Raw genomic sequence first — 27154 nt, 5'->3', positions numbered from 1 at the left:
CAACTATGGAATGGACCAGGAGAGAGGATCGAAAATAAATGGACCACAAGATCCGGACTCACTGAGTAGGGGGCTAACAGAATGAGTTTGGGCCTTTGGCTTTGCCCGTTGTCGAAACAATCAAGTGCAGAGAAGGTATTCTCACAATAAAAATAAAGTTTAAGGTGCGTAACAACATTTCAAACGTCTGCGGGGAGCATTTTGAAAATGTTTTCAAATTATAGGGCAAAATGAAAACTTCTGATTTGCTCTGCATACTATCTTCTTCGTCTCGCCCTCCGCCCACAAACTCCACCACATAAAAACCTTTCCACACCCCTCCTTATGACGCTGACGGCGATCGCCGGCCCACTACTATGTCTCCCCTTGCCCTCTCGCCGTATCTCTCTCACCACCACTTCTGCGGCCGCCGCTTCCTCCCAGGCCACTCCACTCCCCACGGAGCCCCACCCACCCCCTCGCGAGTTCCACTACCCCCGTGCGGATCCCTCCGTCCGGTGGCCTCACCTTAAGATCGAAGAACTCTCCGACGTTCCTCAATTCTCTGCCGCCTCTTCCTCACTCCCCCACTCCCTACCCGAGGAGCCCGACCGCGATTCCGATCCTCCCGAGGACACCGAGACGGATTCTTTCGAGACGATCGACAGCAAGCAGAGCCGCACGCGCGCGAAGAAGATGACTAAGCTCGCTCTCAAGCGCGCCCGTGACTGGCGCCAGCGTGTCCAGTTCCTCGCCGACCGGATCCTAGCTCTCGCCCCCTCTGCCCACGTCGCCGATGTGCTTGACCGCCGTGGCGTCCAGATGACTCCCACCGATCTCGCCTTCGTCGTCAGGACCGTCGGACGTTCCAGCTGGAACCGCGCCTTGGAGGTGTTCGAGTGGCTCACTCTCCGTCGCCGCCACGCCCCCAGCCCCCGTCTCCTTGCCATTATAATCTCTATCCTTGGACGTGCCCATCAGGATGCCCTCGCCGCTGAGGTTTTCCAGCTTAGCTTCCCTGACGAGGCTACCGATATCTCTGTCCAGGTGTATAATGCAATGATGGGGGTTTATGCTCGGACTGGGAAGTTCACCAAGGTTCAGGAGCTGTTGGGCTTGATGCGAGATAGGGGTCTCGAGCCTGACCTTGTCAGCTTCAACACCTTGATCAATGCAAAGGCAAAGGCCCGAGCTTTGTCTCCAGGATCCGCGTTGGAGCTGCTCCAGGAGGTCCGAAGATCAGGTTTGAGGCCTGATGCCATCACCTATAACACCCTTATCAGCGCCTGCTCCCTTGTGTCAAATTTAGGGGATGCCGTGAAGATTTTCAAAGACATGGAGACGTCTCGTTGCCAGCCTGATCTTTGGACGTACAATGCCATGATCTCTGTGTTTGGCCGCTGTGGGATGACAATGGAAGCAGAAAGGCTATTCCGTGAATTAGGTGCAAGGGGCTTCTTGCCTGATGCTGTCACATACAATTCATTGCTTTTTGCTTTTGCCAAAGATGGTGACGAGGAGAAGGTCGAGAAACTTTGTGAGGAGATGGTGGGTTCAGGCTTTAAGAAGGATGAGATAACTTATAACACAATCATCCACATGTATGGGAAACAGAGTAGGTTTGATTTAGTAGTTCGATTCTACGATGAAATGAAAAATGTTGGGTGCAATCCTGATGCAGTGACCTACACTGTGCTCATTGATTCGCTTGGAAAGGCAAATAGGATAACAGAAGCAGGGCAAGTGATGGAAGAGATGCTCAATGCAGGCGTGAGGCCAACATTAAGGACCTTCAGTGCTCTGATATGTGCGTATGCCAAGGCTGGTATGCGGGCTGAGGCAGTGCATGCGTTTGACCATATGGTTAAAGTGGGAATCAAACCTGATCATTTAGCTTATTCAGTAATGTTGGATGTATTGCTGAGATCAAACGAGCTGCGGAAGGCAATGGTGCTGTATAGGGGTATGATGCAAGATGGATTTAGGCCAGATCAGGGCCTCTACCAGTCTATGTTAGAGGTTTTTTCTAAGGAAGTGGATAATGAGAAGATAAATGAAATTGTAAAGGACATGGAAGAGGTGAGCATGATGAATCCACAAGTTATAGCTGCACTTCTAGTCAAGGGAGGATGTTTTATCCAAGGAGCAGAGATGTTAAAGAAAGCTATTTCGTATGGTTATGAACCTGACCGACAATGCCTGTTATCTATATTGTCTGCTTTTGCAGCTTCACAAAGGCAAGCTGAATCAATGGCCCTGCTTAAGCTTCTGCGGGAAAATTCACCAAACTCACATTGTTTGATAACAGAATCTTCAATAATTATGCATTGTAAAAATCTGCAATTGGAAGACGCCATGATGGAGTACAATAACACAAGGACATCCAGTTTTGGACATTGCAGTCACACTGTCAGCCTGTATGAGTGTATGATAATGTCCTTTGAAGAGGCTGAATTATTCTGGGAAGCTTCTCAGCTGTTCTCGGATATGAAAGTCATTGGTCTTGAGCCTTCTCAAGATATCTACAAGAGTATGATTTCCACATACTGCAAATTAGGATTCCCAGAAACGGCTCACAATGTGTTTGACCATGCGGCAAGGGCAGGTATATTGCTTCCTGATACTTCAGTTTATGTTACATTGATTGAGACATATGGGAAATTGAAACTGTGGCAAAAGGCAGAAAGCTTTGCTAGGGAACTCAGACTACAATGTAAAATTGATCGGAATGTTTGGAATGCTCTTATTAATGCTTATGCTGAGAGTGGGCTCTATGAACAAGCACGGGCAATCTTTGATATGATGATGAAGAATGGCCCTTCACCAAATGTAGATTCCATCAATGGACTTATGCGATCATTGGTTGTCGATGATAGATTAAATGAACTTTTTGTTGTTGTCGAGGATTTGCAAGATTTAAATTTTAAAATCTCCAAAAGTACTATTATGATTATGCTTGATGCATTCACAAGAGCTGGAAACATCTTTGAGGTTAAGAAGATATATAATGGAATGAAGGCATCTGGATATTTTCCTACCATGAACATATATACTAGTATGCTTACTTTATTGTCCCGTGGAAAAAGGGTCAAAGATGTTGAGGCAATTCTAGCAGAGATGGAGGAAGCTGGATTTAAACCTGATCTCACCATCTTCAACTTGCTACTTAAGATGTATACAAGTATTGAGGATTTTAGGAAAACATTAGAGATATATAAACTTATCAAAGATTCTGAATTTGAGATGAATGAAGATACTTATAATACCCTCATAATGATGTATAGTAAGGATCTGAGGCCTGAAGAAGGTTTTAGTCTGCTGAATGAGATGAAGAAAAAGGGACTGGTGCCAAAATTAGATGCCTACAAAAGTTTGTTGGCTGCATGTTGTAAAGATCAGCTATGGGAACAAGCAGATGAACTTTTTGAGAGCATGCGACCAAAGGGATACAAATTGGATCGCGCTTTCTATCACATAATGATGAAAATATATAGGAATTCTGGAAACCACTCTAAGGCTGAAAGCTTACTTTTCCAAATGAAGGAGGATGGTGTTAAGCCAACAATTGCCACAATGCACTTGCTTATGGTTTCTTATGGATCTGCTGGGCAACCGCAAGAAGCAGAAAAGGTCCTAACTAGCCTGAAGAATTCTGGTCAAGAACTCAGCACGTTACCTTACTGTTCTGTTATAGATGGATATTTTAAGGTAGGTGATTATAACATGGGAATTGCTAAGTTTCTTGAGATGAAGAAAGATGGTGTGGAACCAGACCATAAAATATGGACATGTTTTATTAGAGCTGCAAGTTTGTGCAAGCAAACAAATGATGCTATTCTTCTTCTTAATGCCCTAGGCAATAATGGTTTTGATCTCCCTTTAAGGCATGTGATTCAGATTAGCTTTGATATTTGTTGCTTCCGTTGATTAAATGGATTTTAATAAACTGTTGATCTTCTGACTGCAGGATTTTGAGTGGGAAAGATCAGTCAGCAATCATGGACCTAGAGAATTTACTAGAAGAATCAAAATCTCTTGGGGAAGATGCTTCCTTTAACTTTGTCAATGCAATGGAAGACCTTCTTTGGGCATTTGAACGCCGTGCAACTGCCTCATGGATATTCCAACTAGCAATCAGGAAAAATATATATAGACATGATATCTTCCGGTAGTTGCTAACCAATTTTTCTTTTTCAAAAAACTTATTCCAGCTAGTTTGCTTCTTAATTTTTTTTTCCTATTTTCTCAGTATCCTAATATTCTTGTATTTCTATATGGTAAAACTAGGATGGTTTTGTAGCTTCCTTTTAACATTGGGCTTGCCATTATGATTTTGAACTATATTGTTCTCTTCAAACCTTATTCTATGAGAGGCTTTTGCTATTCATTGTCCAACACTGTAAGGTTGTACTTATCAAAAACATAGGAAAATTAGCAGAAAAGTGTTCAGTAATTGCTGAAAATGTTAAGGGAGGAGTTGAAAGATAGCTTTGTAAAGTCAAATATGAGATGTTGAATGTTCAATCAAGCAGGTTGAAGCCTAATGAGTTTTTGGTACCATTTCATTGTGATGCCTAGCCTTAAATAAGAAACAACGATGAAATAGACATCAAACTCTGAAGTGCATGTTTTTAGCTAGAATTTTATTCTCTAGAGTCTAGACTCCTTCAAAGTTGTATAGACTGAAAACTATAAACTAGAAGTCCTTATCATTGTCATAAATGAAAACCTGGAGAGATTTGATTCATTTTCTTCTAATCTTGTATTTTAAATGTTTGATGGGTCCATACATAACATTTGTTTTTGTTTGATGCTGGTTGACAATCTAACGCAACTCTGTTTTATCCGGGTTTAGGATCCGACATGACAGAATTATTTACCATTTGAGAGAAAGTCAGAATTGCGTCTATTGAGGGAAAAACTCTGAGAGACACATTTATGATTGTATGGGCACACACTTACGCGTCTAATAAATGCTGAGTTAGGCAATGTGAGACCATGACAAATATACACATTAATAGAGGAAGAGGAAGACCAAATAAGACTTGATTAATAACGATAAAATAAGATAAAATTCATTTAAATATAGATAATGATTTAGTAAGGGATAGAGCCCAATGGAGTAGGAGAATCTATATAGTTGACCCACTTAGTGGGATAAAGGCTTGATCATTGTTATTCTATTCCAAATGTTAAATCTATACTTTCGATTTATAATGGTGAGTTGATATTAGAATACTGCATAGTAGTTTATCCTACTTTATTACCTACTGGTATTGGTTTTTCACACTAAATTTACTAATATATTGACTTTGGGTAATGTTATAGAGTTGCAGAAAAAGATTGGGGTGCTGATTTCCGTAAGTTGTCACCTGGTGCTGCTCTTGTTGGACTTACACTCTGGCTTGACCATATGCAGGTGAGCATTCTGATGCTTCACATCTATGGGCTACTTCTATACTGTACAATATAATTAAATATCATATTATATTTGAAAGGGATTGACACACCCTCATGCTGATTTTTTTAAAGTTTTTTAACTGAAAGATAACTACACACTATAAAGACAAGATATAACAGTCATCTTCTGGCTGACTTCCATCTACCGCTGAGATGGACCATCAATGCTTCTTTGGGTGGTTTCGTTTATTAAATTAAGAAAGTGCCATCGAGAGAGAAACAAATTGTGTTCAGTTACATTCAGGGAGGCATTTTATGAAGAAAAGTTTTTTTTTTTGTATGAATAAACTTCAATTTGAATGTTCTTGATGCAGATTTGTGAGTGGATATTAATACTTCATGCATGATTTATTTTTTAGGCTAAATTCTCTTTTTCATGCTTTTGATGAGATGGGAAGCTTTGAGTTATTGATCATTTTGCTTCCTGCTCTTGCAAATTTGTTCTCATTCTTTTGCCATAGTTCTTTCATTTTTTTTCCCCCTTTAAACTCATAACGGTTGGTCATGGCATCTTATTAGACTTTTACCTGCAGGATGCTTCATTACAGGGTTCACCTGAGTCACCTAAGTCAGTTCTCTTGATCACTGGAACTGCAGAATACAACCTGGTTTCATTGGAAAAAACTGTAAAAGCATATCTTTGGGAAATGGGTTCACCATTTTTGCCGAGTAGGACTCGAACCGGCATCATGGTGGCAAAAGCCCACTCTCTTAGGATGTGGCTGAAAGATTCTTGTTTCTGTTTGGACCTTGAGTTGAAAGATGGAAGTTCTCTTCCAGAGACAAATTCAATGAAGCTCACGGAAGGATATTTCATGAGAGTTGGTCTCCTTCCAACCTTTAAACATATACATGAACGGTTAGGCCAAATAAGACCAAAGAAGTTTGCCAGATTGGCCTTATTGTCAGAGGAGAGCAGGGAGAAGATCATGAATACTGATTTACAAGGTAGGAAGGAAAAGATGGAAAAAATGAAGGCAAAAGGAATTCCTAGGTCAAGAAAATTAAACAGGTTTCAGATGAAATATCTCAGGCGTCAACATAAATCACCAGCAGCATTAAATTAGTGAATATTGAATGCCTACATGCAGTGAGCATTTCAGAAATATTGGATGACTACATATCTCCCTATCAATATAAATGCATCGAGGATATTTGAGCAGTTAGGCATCGGATATGTTGGTAATTTCTTGAGTGATAATATTTCACCAGTGCATCTAATGACTCTTTTCAGCTTTTATAGATGAGAGTTCAGGAAGGAATGAGCTTGAACCAGGATGCTGGTGCCTTGCTAGTCATGCCCTGGTCCTCCAGTGTGGTAAGTATAAAATTTCTTTAAGCTGTACTAGTAAATCTACACTATGAAAATGGATTTAAAATCACATAAAAGAAGATCCTATTATTCTTGTTCACCAAGATATGGTTTGTTGATGCCACCCAAAAAAACATATTGTTTGTTGATTTACATCAATATGTTATTGGACATGGTCTTTAATTATTGTGGGTGAAGATAACCTGTGGCATTCACTAAAGATATTGTGAACCATTGTGCCTGTCAAATAGTATGAATAGTTCAAGTTAATGATGTATTATACTCTGCCATTGAAGATTCATTGCTGCTAGCAATATGGTTTCTTTTGTATCTGTTTTTTTTTAATTATTCCTGTGTAATCTTTCCTGATGCAGCATCACTGATGTTTGAAGTTGAATCTAGAAAATCCCTTTTGTCAATGAATAGATTGAGATCTCATTTATTTTACTCTGCCATTTGAGATTCGTCCCTATTATCAATATGATTTGTTTTGCATCTGGATTTTTTTTTTTAAAAAATATTTGTAATCTTTGGTTTGTTGACGCAGCAATGCTGAGGCATGATCTTGAATCTAGCAAAACTTTTCTTATATAAAGAAATACAGTGAAACCTCATTCTTCAGTGGAATGACTGATACCCACACTAATTTGCGACTGATATCCTTGTGGGACAAAAGATTCATCGCAACAAAAAGGAGCATTTCAAGGTGCCAAAGAACAGCAGGTAATCTAATTGAAAGTTTTTTTTTTTAATCACAAAACTAGTCAATTCGCTCAAGTTCACTGGTCAAATCGTATGCTGAATAAGTTTCTGAACACTTGGGTCACAAGCAGCTTAGGTAGAAAAGAAAAAGAAGAAAATGCCTTGTTTCTTTGCATTATGAAACGATCTAACGTTTTCGATGTATCTACTATATTAGCCACTATTGCATGATGATTTGTCGAAGCAATTGTGAATTCATTATAATTTAAGTGTGTTGATACTGCATTTTACATCTTCAGTTTCAGACAATTACCATTTAGATGATTGCTTATATTTATGCTTAAGTTCATTTTGCATGTTCTCAGTTAGAATGTCAACCAGTAAAGAAAAAAAATATAACATTATGAGTTTTTTGAAGCAGGCAAAATCAATGAGCTGAATACAAGGGATTGGTGTTATCAAACAGATACATGAAAAACTAAATTCATAACGACACTAATAACAACTAAGTCTTATTTATTTATTTATTTGTTATTTTTTGTTCAATAGTTAAATCTCAGAAATTGAAGTGAGATCTTATTATTTATTTTCTGTTACAGGTTTTTCCTATATTCATTGAGCATTTGAGTGGCATTGATCTTCCAATGGAACGTTTGTGAATGAAAAAAAATAATAATAATGATCTCAATGTATCATTTAATTTTTCATTTTTCATTTTAGTGAATGTTTTTTACGATTAATTTTAATTGTCCTTTTTTTTAATGACTTTAATGCTATGATGTTTAGCTACATTCGAGAAAAAAAAAATATCGTCCATTCTAAGTGGTCCAATATCATTATTCCCATGAGAAGATACAATTAGGTAAATTAGAAATATTTTATATCTATTGAAAATTGATCCTAAAATCTATTGAAGTAAATATTTATACACGTATCAACTGCGTTGAGACTAATATTTATATACATGGTCGTTATAGTATTATAATGATTAACACTATTGTAATATTATAAACATTTACATAATTACATTTTTCTTCAATATAATTTACCTTTGAATTCTCAATTTTCTCGGTTGAATTAATTTATTTTGGAATCATCGTCTCGATATCATAAAAGTTTTTCATCAATCATCTAGATAATATTTTCTCTTTTTAATCACATGGCTAGAGTGTGGTTAGGACGAAATGAAATGGAAGGAAAGCAAGAGGGGTAATGATTCATTTTATTTCATAAAACTTGTTTTAATTCACTATCCTCATTTCATATGGAACTGGTTAATTAAAAAAATAAAAAAGTTCCAATCTTTTGGAACCGTCCGATTCATCATCTCAACGGCCAGGATAAACCCAAATCCCTCCCCCCTCACTCTTTTTGTATTCCCAAATTGTCCCTGGCGGGAATGGATGCGGCACAAACGAGGGACGCAACGTTCGAGTGATGTAGTGGAGAAATTTGTTATTTTGAATAATCACAGGAACAAAAGAGTCATCTAAAGATCGTCTCTTCCCTGATTATCTCCGTGAACCCCTTGCTTTACTCTCCGCAATCGCAGCATCTCCTCTCGGCTTCTTGTGGGCGAGAAAGGTGAGATCGATCATCCTTGCTCGGTCAATTTTATATTCTTTTTTCATTCGATGATCGAGGTTTTTCTGGTCTTGGTTTTTTTTTTCTCGAAGAAACCGATGTCTGATGCAAGTGCCGTCGATCAGGTTCTTTTTCTTCGGCTGATTTTTGTTCGATTGTGTCTTTGCTTTCATGGAGGAAATAAATGATTTTGTTGTCTCGGATCAAATAGTGCTTTGTACTTGGTTCTGTTTGGAATATGATTCCTGAAATGAACTAGTTTTGTATATATATGTTTTTATTCTTTGGCTCACAGAAAGCATGTACTTGTTTTATTTAGGGTTTTAATCCTCGGAAATAAATGAGTTGTTTATAAAATTTACATGGTTTGGATGGAAGAAAGCATGTACCTGTTCTATTTAGCAAGTGATTCTTGGGAAACGATCTCACTTCATTTGTTCGCAATGTATGAATTCTTTAGCTAATATGGGAAACAAAGTAGAATTTTGATCGATTTGAAGAGAGAAATATCTGCTTCTTGTATATTTAGAGTTAAAATATATGCCACTCCTTTGATGACTGCGTTGGCTTGTAAATAATTCTTTAACAAGATCTTCTGCTTGTGCCATTCTAGAAAATGATGGAGGTCTGAACGGTACTCAACAATGGTTGTAGTTTTATTTGCTCAATTTAAGCATCTCTGTATTGGTATTTAACTTTTGATATTTGGCCGGTCCCCTAAGATGTTCATCTACATAATAAAATAATGTTAGATCTTTTTAGTATGAATTAACAAGGTGCTTATTAACTTTCTAATTCGGGTTCTCACCACGAAGCCATTCAATAGGCTACATATGGTATGTGAAGAGTCTGATAACTAAGCAATTCAAAATGTTAACTTTATGATCCATTGTAATCTCTGTAGAGCATGTATGATCTATTGTCGATCTAAATCAAACTGTTAGTGGAAAACAAAATAAAATAGTAAATGCTCCTCTTTGAAGATGCTAAAGATATTTTTCCAGTTGGTTCTTAGTTATACATGTTGTGCCTTTTGTTTGTGAAGTTGCATGATCATCCATTTGGCTGAATTCTTCATTGTCATTGATGTGCACTTAATTCCTTCTCAAACCATTTTTTTATTGCCAACACTTTCGAATTGTTAGCTTACCTCATTTATCTTTTTTCTTTGCCTGTAGCAACTTGGTTGCTTTCGAAGTGTGAATGGTTGCCGTTGCTGACACTCGGCGAGCCTGATTCTCATTCATCGCCATTCAATTCTCTGTCTGCTCAGCACTCTTTCACTTATCCAAGCATGGGTGAAGAAGGTGTGAAGTTGATGGGGATCAGGCAAATAGTCAGGCTGAAGGAGATGCTACAGAAATGGCAATCAGTAACCATCAGTAACAAAGAGAAGCAACCAACTACCGTCAGTGAGAAAGAGGATCAACCCAAAAGATCTGGTATCCCTCATGTTATCGACAAGCACCCAAAGAATGCAATGATACAATGTGACTCAGATGAGGAGGGTTGCCAAAGCCCAGAACCCCCACCTGATGTTCCTAAGGGTTATTGTCCTGTCTACATTGGACAAGAAAACCGTAGGTTTGTCATACCGACGAGTTACCTGAGCCTTCCAGTATTCAAGCTGCTGCTTGAGAAAGCTGAAGAGGAATTTGGATTTGACCACAAGGGTGCTCTTACGATCCCTTGCGAGGTGGAGACCTTCAAGTACATTCTCCAATGCATGGAACGGTATAAAAAAGGCCTCATTGATGATGGTGAGTTTGTGTTATCTACTCTTCTATTGATCTATCTAAACTTAGTCTTACACATTCTTTTTTACTGAGGGCAAAAAAATCTTGAATTCTTAGCCATACAAAATGAAGATCCACTAGACATACATGTTCTTTTCTCCTTTTTTTGGTTTTGATTTTTAAATTTTTTTATTAGAATTCTCTTGCCGGACAAAAATCACAGAGAAAACACCAAAATTACTAAAACAGAAATATAAAATTGTCCAAGTTAAGTTAAAAGACAAAACATAAATATGAAGAATTTTTAATTGTTTGCTGGTCAAATCTTATCTACCAAACCTTTTATAATGGACTTTCATAACTAATCCTTTTAATTTCTTGAATCTGTTGCCTAAGTGTGTTTACTTTAAATTATATTAATCAAGATCCAAATTGAAAATCAGAATTACTGTGGCCATTTCTTTAGTTATATAAAATCATATACTCATAATTTCCCAACTTTTACATGAAAAACAAAGCATTAACTTCTACATGGCATCTGTTTTCCCTTTTACCACCCCTCTTCATATATGCAGCCTATTCTTTCAACTTGAAGACCCTTTTCGTATAAAATGATTTTGTCGCTTGAATGTCGCTACAAACAAGTTTTTTGCATGGATTTTGTCCAAACAATCTACACTCCAAAACAACATGACAATTTAATTACACGAATCGAAACCGTAGTGGAGTTATTATGTCTCATGTAGTTACAATTTTGTTTAAGAACAAGATTCTTCACTAGTGAAGAGTAAACATAACCAAAAGACAAACTATCATCTTAGTCTATATTCTTAGGGTACTGATTCTTTCTTTATTTTTTACTTCTGCAGAAGGAAATCCAACAGGTCTAAAGGAGTAAACACAACCTGAACTTCGATTGCTTGTGGAAATTTTGGAGCTCTAGGGCATTTTCACTGAATGCTTGTGGAAATATCTTAATGGCTGTTGTCTTAGGAATCTGATCTCCTTAGGGTGTCTACCTTTGTTTTTGTTCTTCATTTCGCCATTTCGTCCCGCTTACTTTGACTGATAGTGTGTCTTGTGAGTTGCATCTATTATGGTCTTAACATCCTTTTGAGATATATTTGATGTTTCTGTATAGCATGTTTATTCTTGGATTTGTTTGCAACTTCGTAGTTTGTCTTCTCTTAATTAGAACACTCATTCAAGTTGAGTCCTTTGGGTTGATGATTTGTATGTTCTTCTCGTGCCATCAAATCCCATTTAGATGAATCTTAAAACTTTTTGTACCTTGTACCAAACTAACTCGCCTCTAGCAATGTCTTATTTCACTCTACACATCGAATTACAAGTTCAACAGTATCTAAACATGATTAGTCTAATTTAAATTGTGAAAATTTTGGAGGCAAGGTTCAATCATATGCTCCCATCACCATCAAAAAATGTTGGACACTTTGCAAAACAACAAGGAACAACCGAGCATCCTCCTATCGAGCTCATTTTTATTTAAATGGACATCACTTAGAATAAGCTCTTCAAGAGGTCCTTAGCTCAATGGCCACAAGATTTAGTATGCTTGGCAGAATCTTTAGCATCCAAGGTGTCAGATCTAGGAAAGGAGCCTCCTTTAGTCCCATGGGGCTATGTTCCGGCGCATTGGCTTTGATGATGACAAATCAAGGTGTTTTGTGATCCATGACACGTGGCTAGCGGACGCGAAGGTGATGAATCTCCTTTATGTATCGGCCAAGGAGTTTGGGTTCAGTCATCCTATTGTAAAATGATTCGGAATTAAGAAGATATTTAGATGGTGGTTATTTCAATAACTTCAAACTTTCAAGAATATTTCCAAAAAAAAGAGCAATCGCGATATCAGTTGAGTTTATGAGATAGATATGTGTTTCATCAATCATTCATTTATTGTTAACATTGTCATGAACTTAATTTCCATATGATATGAGCTACACCTCACCCAAATCACATTCACACAAGTCGAATTCGTAGTGATATTTATAAATTATAGACTTTAGGATAACCGAGAGGATTGGTTTTTAAGAACTAAATAATGATTAATGGGGTGTGCTTTAACATGAGGATTGATGATACACAATGAAACCTTGATGTTCAAGTATAACAACTAGATTCATATATAGTTTAGCTATATTACTATGGGTTACCCAAATAGAAATTTAAGAGATCACATCGCAGAGTTATAGTATATCATGCAAGTCCCTTAAAAAGGGGATTACTTGACCTTTATATGAACTTACATGCCAGCTTTATTTCTGATCCACCGAACCAATGATTTGTATATTTTATGCATAATTTTTAGTATTGTTTTGTATGCATTTTGTTTCATTGTGTACGCATATCTTACATACTTTCATCTCTTTTTTTATTATTATTTTTATTTTTTTTCGGAGAACTACTCTTTGCACATTTTGATTGACAGGACATGAAATTAAAGCTTAATTAGAGCTAAAAAGCCTTGAAATGTGAATTCGTAGCAAGGAACACGCTCAGACCATATCTTATGACATGAGAGTGTTCCTCCAGCCAAAGTTGGACATGAAACAGAGCAGCCATAGAGGTTACAGAACCTGACATAGGTTGGTCATGTGCCCAGGCACAGTCGTGCCTCATTCTACCACATATTGGTTTTGGTCAGAGCCCAACATGCCCAGGTCGTGGCCCAAGGAACATCTGTGTTCATCTACTCAAAGCCGGACACAATTTGGTCGTGCCACCCAGCACGATCATATCTGGCCCCGTCTTTTGCCACTTGGAGTAGCACGGTCCGACCTTGTCTCCCAACACGGGCGTGACTTAGGGGTGGTGCCCCACTATTTTAGGAAGATTGTAACAAAATTGGACGCGCTTAGAGAGCTATAAAAAGCCCTAGTTTCCGTCCACCCTAGAGCTTAGAGTTCTTCCAATGACACCGACAACATCAAGACTAAGCTTTCTCTTCTCTTTTCTCCTTGATTCGAGTTGTAGATTGTCTTTTTCTTTGTCTTTTGGTTGTAGCTCTATCTCCATAGAGTAGTACTTTTATTTCTAGGATGAGAGAGTAGCCAAATTGACTTGTTGATGTTATTTATATACTTATTCATCTTTTTTACTACATGATATGTTTATCCATGATTCAGCTTTATTGCGCATACATGATTTTGATACTAACTGTGCATCTTCATATCCCATGGGATGCAGAGAAGGATCGAAAGATACCCCAACTCTTTGACCCATAAAAACCGAGAGTGAGGGATAGTTCATGAAAGTAGTCTAAAACTTCATGAAGGCACCATTGGCTATCACAGAGCCTAATGAGTTTATCCCGATTCGACATCAATGAAGTAGGGGATAATATTTAAAAGATCATGGGGCCATGCACATAGAAAAAATAGGCTTTAGCGACGGAATTGCCCTTCACTAATCAGTCGCTAATTTAACAAAGCGACTAATTAGCCACTTATTATTGGCATCACTGTGAATTTGGTTGCTGACGTCAATTAGCGACGAAATTAAATAATTCATCGCTACATAGAGACAAAATTTAATTCCATCTCTATATTTAGAGACGAGATTAAATAATTCATCTTTAATTTTAGTGACGGAATTAAATAGTCCATCACTACATTAGAGACATCAATTTATTAATAATGTCGCTAATTGTAGAGATGAATATTAAAATCCATCTCTAATTAGCCACGATTAATTTAATTCCATCGCTAAATTCGTTAATGGTGTCGCTATAACATAGCCAAGATTTGTGATAGAATAATTAATAATCATCGCTAATTAGAGATGGATAAATAAATTGTCATTGCTAATTATTGTAAAATTTTTAAATTTCATCTACAAACAATAGCGATGAAATTTAATATTCTGTCGTTAAGTATAGACGAAATTTTAAAATTTTAAAAATTCATATATAAACATAGAACGGAATATTAAAATTCCATCTCTAGATAGCAACGAAATTCAGAAGTTCATCGCTACCTGATGGAATATTAAATATCTATTGCAAATTATCATAATTTTTTAAATTTCATATGAAAAGATAGTAATGGAACATTAAATTTTATCCCAAATTAGCGACAGCTAATTATCATCAAATTTTCTAGCAGTTGTCTGTTTTTGCATTGTTATGCTATGGACAATTTCTTATGGATTGCTACGAACTGCCCTCATGGTGGGTCCATGCCATTTTTTTATTTTTAAAATATAACTTTTTCTCTTTTTTTTTTCTTCTTTCTCACCGATGAGCATCTTCTTTCTCATCGAAACTGCCCATCATGCTCACAGCGCCTCCTTGCCCACCGGCCACTTGCCCGGCCGTCGGTCGCCTGCCCATCTCAGGCAACCTCCGGCTGCTTGGACCCACCCCAACTATAGCTTGGGAGGAAGGTGAACCCTTGGGGGATCGCGACAGGGATTCCAGCCGCAATCCGGCTCAATCGTGTTGGATTCCGGCCGTGATCCGACGCGATTGCGGCCAGAATTTAATTACTGCCAAACACCGGCCGGTTCGCGGCCGGATTGCAGCCAAAATTTGGTCGAAATCTGGCCGCTATCCAGCTGCCACACCAAATTGTGGATGGGATTCTGGTTGCGATCCGGTCAGAATCCTAGCAAGGTAGGCACGGTTAGCGGGCGGCCGGTGGGTGGCTGGTGGTGAGGCAAACATGATTGGCACACAAGCGAGTGATTTTGGCGAGGAGAGGAGAACGATGGGAAAAAACGCAAGAGAAAAAGTTTTATTTAAAAAAAAATTAAAATGACATGGTAGGTACACGAGGGCAGTCCGTAACAATCCATAGGAAATGATCCGTGTATATATATATACAATCGAAACCATCACATATGATGATTTTCAAATACATTTTCACAAACAACATAACACATTCACAAACATAATATTGACACTCACAAACAAACACATTATATAACATTCACAAAACTAAAATTCAACAAAACGGTACATTTACAAAAATGGAAAGTATCAAACCCAATCTAAGCAAGTATCAAATTAATCTAACAGAAAAATACAAATAAATATCCAGATATCTCAAATAAAGTATAATACATCTGAATCTAATAATATAAAATACAATACTCCTAGTGAAGACAATCCAATCTAAAACTAGCGAGTAGTATTCAGTCCTTTAGAAAATATAATACAATAGGTTATTAATAAAACAAGGAACAAACTAGTATACATAATTAGAATTATAACTAACATATTAAATTTAATAATATAAAAATTAGTTTACACACTTGAATACTAGTTTGGATATCTACTATGGTGATGTATAGAATAGATCTATAATATTCTTAAAAATTATAATACAATTAGAGATGCATCTAATATAAAAATTAATAGACATATTTCACATGTTTCATAAGTAATAAATAAATAAATAAAAGGTCAACATAGCTCTAGGAATCTACTAATTAGTATGGTCATGAGGGTCCTGAGTCTCCTGAGAATCAAAATGATGCAGCATTTGACTCATTAGCCATAAATTCCCACATTTCTAGTCCAATCAGGATTGTTGCTTCTTTTGAAAATCTCTCTCCAGTGTCAAGAGTCGATTCTTTAAATCTTGGTTTTCTTGCTTTAAGACATCTACTTTAGTAGACGATCCGAATTCGCTAGATGATTTGTTAAGATTACCCCTGATCCTAAGAACCATCACTTGATTATATATGACTCTCGCTTGAGACCCAAGACCGTAGAGGGTGGAGGTCTTTTTTCCTTCCACCGATCACATCATAATAAATCTCATTTATCTAGTTGGTGGACAGAATATGTGCCTCACCTCCCTCTGTACTAGGTTCAGACACATGTGCAACCCTAGTAGTCATTCCTTCTATTTATATTAAAAAAATATTCTTATATGATATTTATTAAAAAAAATGTAATCATTGTTAAGAGTTAAAGATATTTAAGTTTATATTCTTACGTCTAATACCAATGATCGATGATCGATAAATGTACCATCCTTTAACTTGTGTGTCTTGGTAAATACCTTCCAACAAGTAGGAGATCGTTGTAATTCATTTTCTTGAATATTAAAGAATGCAATTAAATCAAAATATTAGAATTCATTGATAATTACATAACTCTTATATAAATTTATTAATTATAAACTCACCAAGTCTAAAACATGCTTGATGATTGATCGGGATCCAACTATATACTTTGTGGATCCGGTACTAGGGCCAGCAAACTCACTATTTATGTTGGCTCGAGCTATCATTACATTTTCTTGTCATCTGTCTAGATCAGATGGTTCGCCATGTATCCCAAATATCCTTTGATATATAGGATGACTTTATTCTCTTTTATCTTCGTTTGTATAATATATCTTTATACAATTTGGCACAAGTTGCATTCCAGGTGGCATAAAATGTCGCCTTGTGTCATGACTCCCATGTATATCTTTTCTGTAACAATAAGTTCACAAATTAGTATAAAAAATTAAAAATCCTAATAATTAAAATTACTTATCAAAAATTCATCGTAAAAAAACTGCCTCATCTCCTGATTTACACGGCTCCATATAGACGTGATGTATGACAAATTAGTCTACTAGCAGGGCTAAATTATTTTTAAATTTTAACCTGATGTACGTCGCTACTCGATGACCATTTGGTGTATAACTTCATCAAATAAATAGAAATATTAGAAATATGTTGCAAAAAATAGATGTAATAAAAATTATTAATAATACCAATACTTACCAACTCTCAACAATCCACAACATAGTATGGCCACCAAGTGCAGCTATCAGATCTGACATGTCTATATCTGCGTAATTACATTATAACACATACATATTCATAATAATAATCAAATCAAAACAACAATGACTTATATGATAAAACTAGTCAGATTTAGATTTAAACAAAATTTACCTTAACATTAATGACTTATAGAGTATAACTAGTGAGATTTAAGAATCTGAATCGTTAACATTAATATTTTATAGGTCCTTCTCGCTAGACTCTATTAGTTTAACAATCTTCTCATTGTCGTATATCTCTCTATCATCTATCTCTTCATAAGATACATTAACATCTATAAGTAATTCAGATGTTGATTGAATATGAGAATCTACTAAATGTATCTCTACTGTATCATTTTGAAATGCACTATGGTTTTAGGTCGTGATGGTGTTCGGCATTTCTATGGTAAAGTAAGGCTTCATTCGACAAACTACTAACCATTCACTAGCTCTTCTTCTCTTCGTCGGATATTCAAGATAGAAAATCTAATCTGCTTGTATCGTGAAAATGAAAGGTTCATACTTGTTGAAGCTTTTGTTTTCATTTACCTCAACTAAATTATAGATTGAATATATTTTGGTACATGTTCTTGGAGTCAGATCATACTAGGAACATTTGAATCACATACACCTTTTAATGGGTAAGGCAAGATATTCAACCTTAATGATTTCTTCAAGCCTATCGTAATAATCAAACTCAGAATTATTATTGTTGATAGATTCTTTTACACAAACACTAGAATTGAAAGTTAGTATGTGTGAATCTCATTGTATCACGTGAAATTTAAAGTAATTAACATAGTAACCAAGGTACACTATTATCTTACGAAGAGGTCCAGATGTAAAATTGATTATCTTGGAATCTTGCACATTTGATATTTTACGATCGTTCACCTATAAAAGTAGTTATGATATAAATTTAGCTTAAATTTGAATGGATGAATGAAATTTAAATTATTCCCTAACTTACATAGATTTGAAACCATAATGCAAATTTTATCTCTAACTTTTCAACTATCTCACTTTCACCAATTAATGGATTTTGTAGTTGTAGTTATTGTCTGTACAACCTATCATGGAAGGTAATTTTAAGATAATTGGGATAACCAACAAACATAACGGAATAAATGTTTAATTACAGAAGTCAACTTATTTTATATAGGCTTTGACCTCATCATAGTTTAGGAGTATGTATGCTCTTACAGTATGATATTCTTGTTGAGTTAACCATCTAGAAATAGATATATCCATTGCCTTACCAGAAAACTTAAAATAGAAAACATCGATGGATCTATCAGTTGAGCATTATCAGAATTTCTAGGATACTTGCGATGTTTGATTTTCACATTATCAGCAAAATAATAGGAGTAGAAAGAAAATGCTTATTCAACCAGATATGCATTACATAATGATCCCTCAACTCTTGCTTTGTCATGAACATTATTCTTTAATTTCCTCAAAAATTATTCGAATGGATACATCTATCTGTACTGCATAGGACCAACTAATTGTGCCTCATAAGATAGGTGAACTGGTAGATGTTCCATTGAATAAAAAATTGGGTGGAAACTACACTCAAGCTTAAATAGTATGAGAGGAATGATGTCTATTTCTAGCTAAAGCATAATCATCCATTATAATACACCTCACTGTCAATCTCTGAAAAATAAACTCAATGCTGTGAGTGCTTGCCAAATATTTTGAGGAAGTAAGTAATGGAAAGTTACTAGAATAAGTATTTGTATAAATACACGACTCTTTATTTCAAACATCTTTAACATATTCATATCCATGTACCGAGCTATATTTGAGTCATACCCATTTGGGAATTTGATTTCTTTCAACCAACTACATAAAACTTTTTTACTATCTTTATCCAATGTATAATAAGCCTTTGGAAATTTATTAGTTATTTCATCATGATGCAACTCTGATATGCTGACTAGTTCTTTTAATTTTTTACATAATTTTGTAATGTCTTTAGCTCTTCCAAGCACATTCATCACAATGTTGAAGATATTGTTGAAGAAATTTTTCTCAACATATATCACATCTAAATTATGGCGAATGAGTAGATACGTCTAATATGGAAGCTCTCAGAAAATACTTCTTTTCTTCTAACCATACTTGCATTGCCTAACAATGTATTTATTTATCTTATTAGAATTAGGTTGAGATACTGATAGAAATCCATAGCTATTTATTTGGTCAATGCATCTGACTTAGGCTGAGATACCTTTCTACTGCAAGGTAATAAAAATGCATCTGACTTTGTCATGAAATGTAGGCATGCTAATTTATTTGTCGTGCTCCATCTCGACAACATTGAGTATGCTGAAAAATCACTAATCATCCATAATAATGCAGCATGCAATATAAAATTAGTTTTACTTGAAACATCATAAGTCTCCGAGCCTATATTCCATAATTCATTCAACTCGGTAATCAAAGGTTATAAGAAAACATCTATCTTCTCTTTTAGATTTGTTGGCCCTGGAATAAGTAAAGTAAGAAATATGAATTTATCTTTCATACACATCTATGACGGTAAGTTGTAAGATGTTAATATAACTAGACAAAATGAATAGTGCGGTCCTAACTAGCCAAATGATTGAAATCTATAGGCAGAAAGTCTCAGTCTCTCATTACATGATTTAATTACAAAGGAGGAAATATTGTTTTAAGATGTTTCTATGTAGGGGAGTCATAAGGATGACACATTATACTTTCTTCATGCACATGCTCATGATGCCACTTCATGTGGCTTGCTATTGCAGTAATGCATACAAGCGTTGAAGTTTAGCAGTTAACGGAAAGTAATATATAACTTTCCATACAATCTTTTTCTTCTTCTTTCCTAATATACGACTACTATGCTTATAGCGAAGGTAAGTACAAATTCTACATTCAATCAATTTACTATTTTCATTCTAAAATATCATACAATTGTTTATATAACAACCAATTTTCTCTACATTCAAACCTAAACCCCTCATCAATTTTTTTATACTATAAAAGTTATTAGTCATTAGATGATCAACACATAGCAACTTTGACATCAATTGACAAATATCATCATAATATCATTCTTAGAAATGATGTTCTATCCTAATGTTTAATAACTTTGCAGTAGCTAACAGTTGAGAATGACCAGATGGAATCTCTTTCCACACTTTTCTTTCACTAACCTTTAACATATCATATAGTTGTTGAACTTCAGGTGGTGGTATTTCATTTATATTAGAATGATCAACTGCATTCATTACGTTGCAGACCATTGAATGCATTGCAATCTCATTAGATAATGGTTCCCCTAGAGCAGTTGTGTCAGATGAAGAAGCAGCCAAAGTTCTAATCCGATAAGACAAATAAAGATCTCCATGACAATACTAGTTGTAGTAATTTGGAATAAATCTTTATATATATATATATGTACTTTCATAGTGTCCTCATTATGGAAAGCTTTATTTTTACATTTAGAATGATTACAGGAATAACATAATTTAACATCATCCATACATTCTGGATGACTCTTTATAAAATTCATAAACTCTTCAACTCCAGCAAAATATTCATCTCAAATAAATCCATTTTCTAATATATTGTATATCTAATTTTTGTTCATGTACATTGTGATGGATCGAAAAGAAGCAATAGAGGGGGGGGGGGGGAGGGTGAATACCGCGCGTTTAAAATTTTTTCTTTTATCGAAACAACTAGATCAAAGTAAAGGAGCGGAAAAAGGAAGAATAATAGAGATGACTCAGGTGGTTACTTGGTTCAGAGCCTATGTCAACTTTTGCTCCAAGACCCGCAATCTTTCATCGCACCGTTGGATAATCCACTATGATTCTTCTTTTTGAAATCTTTGAAAAGAAGCAATGTGTACAAGTGCAAGTAGAAGATAGTAACAAACTACTATCTTCTTTCAAATTAAATGCAATGTAAGCTTGAATCAAATATACCGACAAGAATAGTGATGAAGATCGTCGACACTTCGTTGGAGCAGTGGCTTGCTTGAAGATCAGTAGCAGAGAAGCACGAACGAGAGCTTTCGCACAGAGTGAATTAGAATTCAATTAACTGCCTTAGACCTCGAGCTCCCCTTTTATAAGCCTTGTTCGATCGACTGAAAAGTCGTTCGGTCGACTGATCCTTTTGGCTGACCAATCACCTTATCGGTCGATTGAACATGCATCCTTCTTTCTTCTTTGAGATTCGATCTTTGCGTAATTAAGAGCATTAATTGTTCGGTCAACCAATCACCTCATTTGGTCAACTGAACAGAGCACTTTCCCTGTTCATCGTGATTTGAAATTAATTCTCCATTAGTGCTTTTATTATTTGGTCAACCGATCCCTTAGTGCGGTCGACCAATCAGCCTGTCTTCCATTTTTTACTTTGGTTCCATCTGATAACTACCTTGTGTCAACCTAGTTCAGTAAATCAATCCATGGGTTCAGTCGACCGATTAGGCCGGTTCCTGCAAAATAGTGTTAAATAAAATATTCCTGCAACACAAAATTAGAACAGTAATATAAGATGCATGAGTAGTAAATGACACTAGAACTATCTTGATCTCAACTTGGAAACCTTTCTGGTTTCTTCAGTTGGATCAACGACCTAGGGATTGTTCCTTTTCAGAACATGACCTCACCGTCGCTCCTCTCCAATTGCTTATCTCAACTTACCTGCCAAGCATTTTGTCCTCTAGACCCATTTAGACTTTCTTTGCACAGTGTCTGATCACCTAATCTACTAAGACTTTTCCTACAATACTAAATTAGCCAACAATAATAATAGTAATGCAAAATACTATAGTAAAACTAAATTTAGATTTACCCAAATTCGCTGGTCCGATCAACTGCACGCGATCGACCGAAAATCATCCGATCAACCTTGCTTAGAATTCCCTCCTCCAAGACTTCTTATTATCTAAGGTTACCTCCCCCTAGAATTTTCTTAATCCGGCTTCACTCACCAGAATCTAGAGTTACCTTTTTCCAGGGTTTTTTCCACTTGGCTTCACTCACTATAACTCAGCATCGGATTGACCCGCCAGGGATTCGATATCGGGTCCTCTAGACCTACCGAATCCTTCTACTTGACTTTCATGATCATCGAGATTTCCCTTGCATAGCCCAACTAAGACTTCCCTTGCCTAACTGCAGTTAGGACTATTCACTCGGTAGACTTCTCACCCTTTCCCTTGATCAAGCTCCATTAATCATATTCGTCGGGCATTAAAACTCTGGAATTTGATTGCACCAACACATTGTATCCTAATGAGCATAAAATTGACAACATTACGAACATAAGATTGATTAAGCATGTATAATTGAGGTACTATAACATAATTCCCCTTAGCATATTATACAATTATGTAATTATGCAATTATGCAATTAATACAAGAGAGGTACTATAACATAATTCCATGTATAAATGAGGTAATACAAAACTTAGCATATTATTAAGCATACATCCATCAATATAAGAGATGTACTACACACATGATTCCATGTATTAACTAAGCATGCCATGAACCAATAAAAAAGGTATACAAGAAGTTCCTCAATTAAAGCAATGAAACTAGGTTAAAATTCTACAACTTGTCAAACTAGGTTAAAATAATCAAGAATTGTATTTATGTTTTTATCATAAACCTTACAACCAACTAATTGGCTAAGGCCTCGTGGCCAAGGCTAATGTCGCGACTCAGGGCCAACCAAGCTCGCGGTAGCAAGCTCAAGGTCGGCCAAACTCACGATTGTAAGCTCAGGGACAACCAAGATAACCACCGACCACCGTTAGGATTAAAAATGAGAGGAGAGGGAAGGGCGAAGATCATACATGCATGGTCGCCGTAGGAGAGGACATCGGAGATTGGAGGTCACAGTTGTTGGAGATATCACCGGAGAGATGGAGAATCGCCGAAGTCAAAGAGATTAAGAACACTAGCACTTTGGGAGATCATGGCCGAGCTGAGCCCTAAATCCCGATATTAATGATGGACATTTATGTCCATCATTATTTTAGAGATTGAGTTTATATTCTGTCTCTATATAGCGATGAATTAATTTATTCCATCGCTAATTATCAATATTTTTATAAAAATATTAGCGACAAAATAAATAATCTATCATATATAGTGACAAAATTTAAACTCCGTCTCTATTTAGCAATAGATTATTTATTACGTCGTTATTTATGAGCATTGTATTTTTTAAATATTAGCGATGAAATAAATAATTTGTCGTTATATAGAAACTGAATTTAAACTCCGTCTCTACATAGCGATGGATTAAATTATTCTATCATTAATATTTTAAATGCAATGTTGATAATTAGCGACGGAATAAATTAATCCGCCACTATATAGAAAAGGAATATAAACTTAGTCTCTAATATTTAAATACAATAGTGATATAAATGATGGAATATATATTCTATCGCTATTTAGATACGAAGTTTAAATTCCGTCTCTATATAACGACGGATAATATGTTTCCATTGCTATTAATTCCAGATTAAATATGTTTTTTATTTCTAACGATCAAATTAGATATGATAATATAGTTCTGTCTCTATTTAAAGAAGGAACTTTAAGTTCGTCTCAAATTAGAAACGGAATGTTTATTTCATCTCTAATATAGAGATGGAAATATATTTTCTTCTGTCACTAAAACTATTTTTTAGTGATGTGACAAGAGCCTCCCTAAGAAAGTGGTTGCTTTAGTAAGGTTATCCTGAAAATAGGCACCGCGCTTGGGTAGTCATACCAGTGTAATTCTAAAAATTTATATCGGTTACCTCGGGATAGATCACCTACATGCACATAAATGTTGAAGTAAGAAAGTGAATAATATTTAAGATGTCAACAATTATCATAGCAAACTCAAATCTCAAAATATTGTAATCTGCTTCACAATTCTAACTAGTACTCAATTTGATAGTCTTTAAAAAATTAATATTTTATTCCTTGACAGTAATAATACACGTACGATTTTCGGCCATCAACTATCCAGTGTGGTCAATTCATTTAGTCCTTTTAGTTTTACGTTTATAGTAACACTGTTTGACCAGAAGTAGCTCAAGATAAACTGAACTGGTTCGAACCGATTCATGCACACAGACAGATGATATATATTTTTGCCCCCACGAGTGGATTCGTGAGATCGAAATATTGCATTTTGGTTTGGTGAAGACAACAAAATAATTTCAAAGAGATCGCATCCAATTAATAAAACATTGCATGTGGTGCTTTTCTTGACCTACTCATAACATCGAACCATGTGACATGTTTCCTCTTCTTAATGTCTTCCATCTATTTATTTGACTAACTAACTTCATGCAACCGAAGGGGATTAATTTTGGGTGTCTAATTAACCCTTACAAATCTTTGTTTTTTTTCTTTTAGTTTAATTGGCCACCTTAATGGATAATTAAGTATGTATATATTAATTAATGCCATGTATCATATGGTTGGGGGATTCCGATTGCCTTGCACATCACATGAATATGCAATTAATGAAAGGTACATAGCAAGGATTTGTTTTCATATATATTATTAAAAAAAAGTTATGAATATGCAATTATTTTTTTTCACTCTTAGAACATGAAAAATGTGAAAGATGAGAAGAAGAATATGAATTCAAATGGCCAAATGCTAGTAATATTTCAATTATTTAATGATTCCTCTTAATGAGATTAAGTAGTTAATTAGTTTTTAGACCAACTTGAATCAATATTTGTTTTCAAATAAACCCATGCGACCCGGTTTCTTCGCTTCACATCACATGGCTAGAACATGCTTCGGCTTAATTATTATCTCTCCCCCTCATTCATTGTATTAATTTATAGAAAAAGGTGAGAAACATTATATACGTGAATTAATTCTTTTTTTAAAAAACTATGGATCAAATAAGGTTCAAGATTTTGTAGTGCAAAAAAACAATGTATTATGAAATGATTTTTATTGTCAAGGTTGGTGGAACAACAACATGGATCTTTTTTGTGCAATTCTCTATTCTTGTATCTTGGTCTTCTTTCTTGTTTTTGTTTTGTAATTTACAAAAGAAGGATGCCCATTTGGTATGAACTCGAGGTTTCTAGATCCTCAAATATTTTTTTGGTAAAAAAATATATTTGACAATCCTATAGGATTTTTTTAAAAAATAGAGAAAAATAATATAGATAAACTCAAGGAAATTTTAGGAGTACAATGATATCGATTTGCCATGAGTTCGAGATTATTAGGATCATCAAATACTTTTAGCCAAAAGTATTTAATAGCGACCATTCAACACTAAGTCATTAAATACTTCTAGTGAAAAATGATTGACTATCATAGATGGCTTAATCTTACAAAAAACTAAAGTGAACATATATTGACTTGGATGAACTCCAAGAGTGAAAATCATATTGTTAGTGTTTGCTAAGTCGATCAATGTGAGAATGACATTTAGATGCCTTGAAATAATTCTAGTAGATTTTGAAAGTATCAAGCTAAATTAATATTTTGAAAATAATATTTTTTTTAAAAAAAATATTTTGTCCTTTATCAATATAAAGAAAAAGATAAAATATGAGTATTGTTAGTGTTTGCAACTTACAAATTTTTCCCTTTTTTATTGAGCTCTCAAATTATGATATAAAATTAAGATTGATACTATAATTACATATATAATTAATATCAATTTATCTTATTAAACAATGTTCATATATTAATCGGACAACATGTGAAAAAAAAAAACAAAATCAATCATTCACCTAAATATAATAATTGATATGCTTTTCAACAAAATCTTAATCAGATGATAGATGATAATTTAATTAAATCATATTCTAAATAAAGTAATAAGCTTTTCTTAAAAATTCACAGCAGCCAGTCAGTCTTTCTTAAAGATTTATAATAACTTACTCTTGATTTTAAAATACTTTCAAGTTTACAGTAATTCCATATTTACTATAGTGTTAGATTGAAAATTTATCATAAAAATTAAATTATTATTATTATTATTATAAAAACATTCCATTTTAAAAAACTAACACATCCAAAGCAACTCAAAGTAATATAAAAAAACATAAGTCATATGATATTTCTTATTTTCATAAATGATACAACACATACTTAATTAACTTATTTAAAAATATTCACATTATAATAATTATAATTTTATAATTATTAAAATATAAATTTAATATATTCACTTAACATTTATATTGTAACAGTAACTAATACAACTCATATTTATTATATTCAACAACATTCACATTGTAACAATTATAAAAGAGACTTCTTCTATTCATACAATTGATTGATCGATCTATGATTAATACTTATAATAATGTTTAGCAATTAGCACTATACTTCTTGCTAGATCTGTCATTTTATAGAGGATTGGTGGGGTGAACTTTCTTCTAATAAAAAAAAAAAATTAAACAGGATACTCATGTGGTGTGATGATTCCAAAAAAAAAAAACAACAAGGGCGTTTTTAAAATTTATTTCTGCCCTTAAATATATATGATTTCTCAAAGTATAAATTATTTAAATGATGAAATGATTATTTATTAAAGAGAAATAAATT

The 27154-nt window shown here is 34.9% G+C and overlaps 2 protein-coding genes across 6 annotated transcripts; both read left to right on the top strand.

Moving 5' to 3' along the window:
* The first annotated feature begins 254 nt into the window (after positions 1–254).
* Positions 255–8255, top strand: LOC121996210 (pentatricopeptide repeat-containing protein At3g18110, chloroplastic-like). Of its 4 annotated transcripts, none has more exons than XR_006115992.1 (7): positions 257–3863; positions 3947–4147; positions 5308–5398; positions 5973–6601; positions 6683–6757; positions 7299–7474; positions 8053–8255. XR_006115992.1 is itself a non-coding variant. In XM_042550074.1 (4 exons), the coding sequence occupies exons 1-4, from the start codon at positions 325–327 to the stop codon at positions 6504–6506; spliced, it is 4365 nt and encodes a 1454-aa protein (XP_042406008.1). In that variant the 5' UTR covers positions 255–324; the 3' UTR covers positions 6507–6775. The 4 variants fall into 4 exon arrangements, 1 of the variants encoding a protein (XP_042406008.1); XR_006115993.1 differs by having other exon boundaries at positions 6674–6757; XR_006115991.1 differs by having other exon boundaries at positions 5973–6757.
* Positions 8256–8926: 671 nt separating this feature from the next.
* On the top strand, positions 8927–11993 carry LOC121993847. 2 transcript variants are annotated; one of them, XM_042548138.1, is made up of 4 exons: positions 8969–9037; positions 9130–9162; positions 10216–10797; positions 11643–11993. In XM_042548138.1, the coding sequence occupies exons 3-4, from the start codon at positions 10332–10334 to the stop codon at positions 11669–11671; spliced, it is 495 nt and encodes a 164-aa protein (XP_042404072.1). In that variant the 5' UTR covers positions 8969–9037; positions 9130–9162; positions 10216–10331; the 3' UTR covers positions 11672–11993. The 2 variants fall into 2 exon arrangements, with proteins under 2 accessions (XP_042404071.1, XP_042404072.1); XM_042548137.1 differs by lacking the exon at positions 9130–9162 and having other exon boundaries at positions 8927–9037.
* Positions 11994–27154: the final 15161 nt, after the last annotated feature.

This window comes from Zingiber officinale, chromosome 6A, assembly GCF_018446385.1.
Source record: "Zingiber officinale cultivar Zhangliang chromosome 6A, Zo_v1.1, whole genome shotgun sequence".
NCBI lineage: Eukaryota > Viridiplantae > Streptophyta > Magnoliopsida > Zingiberales > Zingiberaceae > Zingiber > Zingiber officinale.
This window is presented reverse-complemented; position numbering and strand designations above follow the sequence as displayed.

What these genes read in the sequence shown, in the direction of transcription:
- LOC121993847 (XM_042548137.1), top strand. Translation starts at nt 10,332, where the DNA reads ATGGGTGAAGAAGGTGTGAAGTTGATGGGGATCAGGCAAATAGTCAGG. An exon ending in AAAAGGCCTCATTGATGATG is followed by an intron (nt 10,798 to 11,642) that starts GTGAGTTTGTGT and finishes TTACTTCTGCAG; the next exon opens with AAGGAAATCCAACAGGTCTA.
- LOC121996210 (XM_042550074.1), top strand. Translation starts at nt 325, where the DNA reads ATGACGCTGACGGCGATCGCCGGCCCACTACTATGTCTCCCCTTGCCC. An exon ending in GGTTTTGATCTCCCTTTAAG is followed by an intron (nt 3,864 to 3,946) that starts GCATGTGATTCA and finishes TTCTGACTGCAG; the next exon opens with GATTTTGAGTGGGAAAGATC. An exon ending in TCTGGCTTGACCATATGCAG is followed by an intron (nt 5,399 to 5,972) that starts GTGAGCATTCTG and finishes TTTTACCTGCAG; the next exon opens with GATGCTTCATTACAGGGTTC.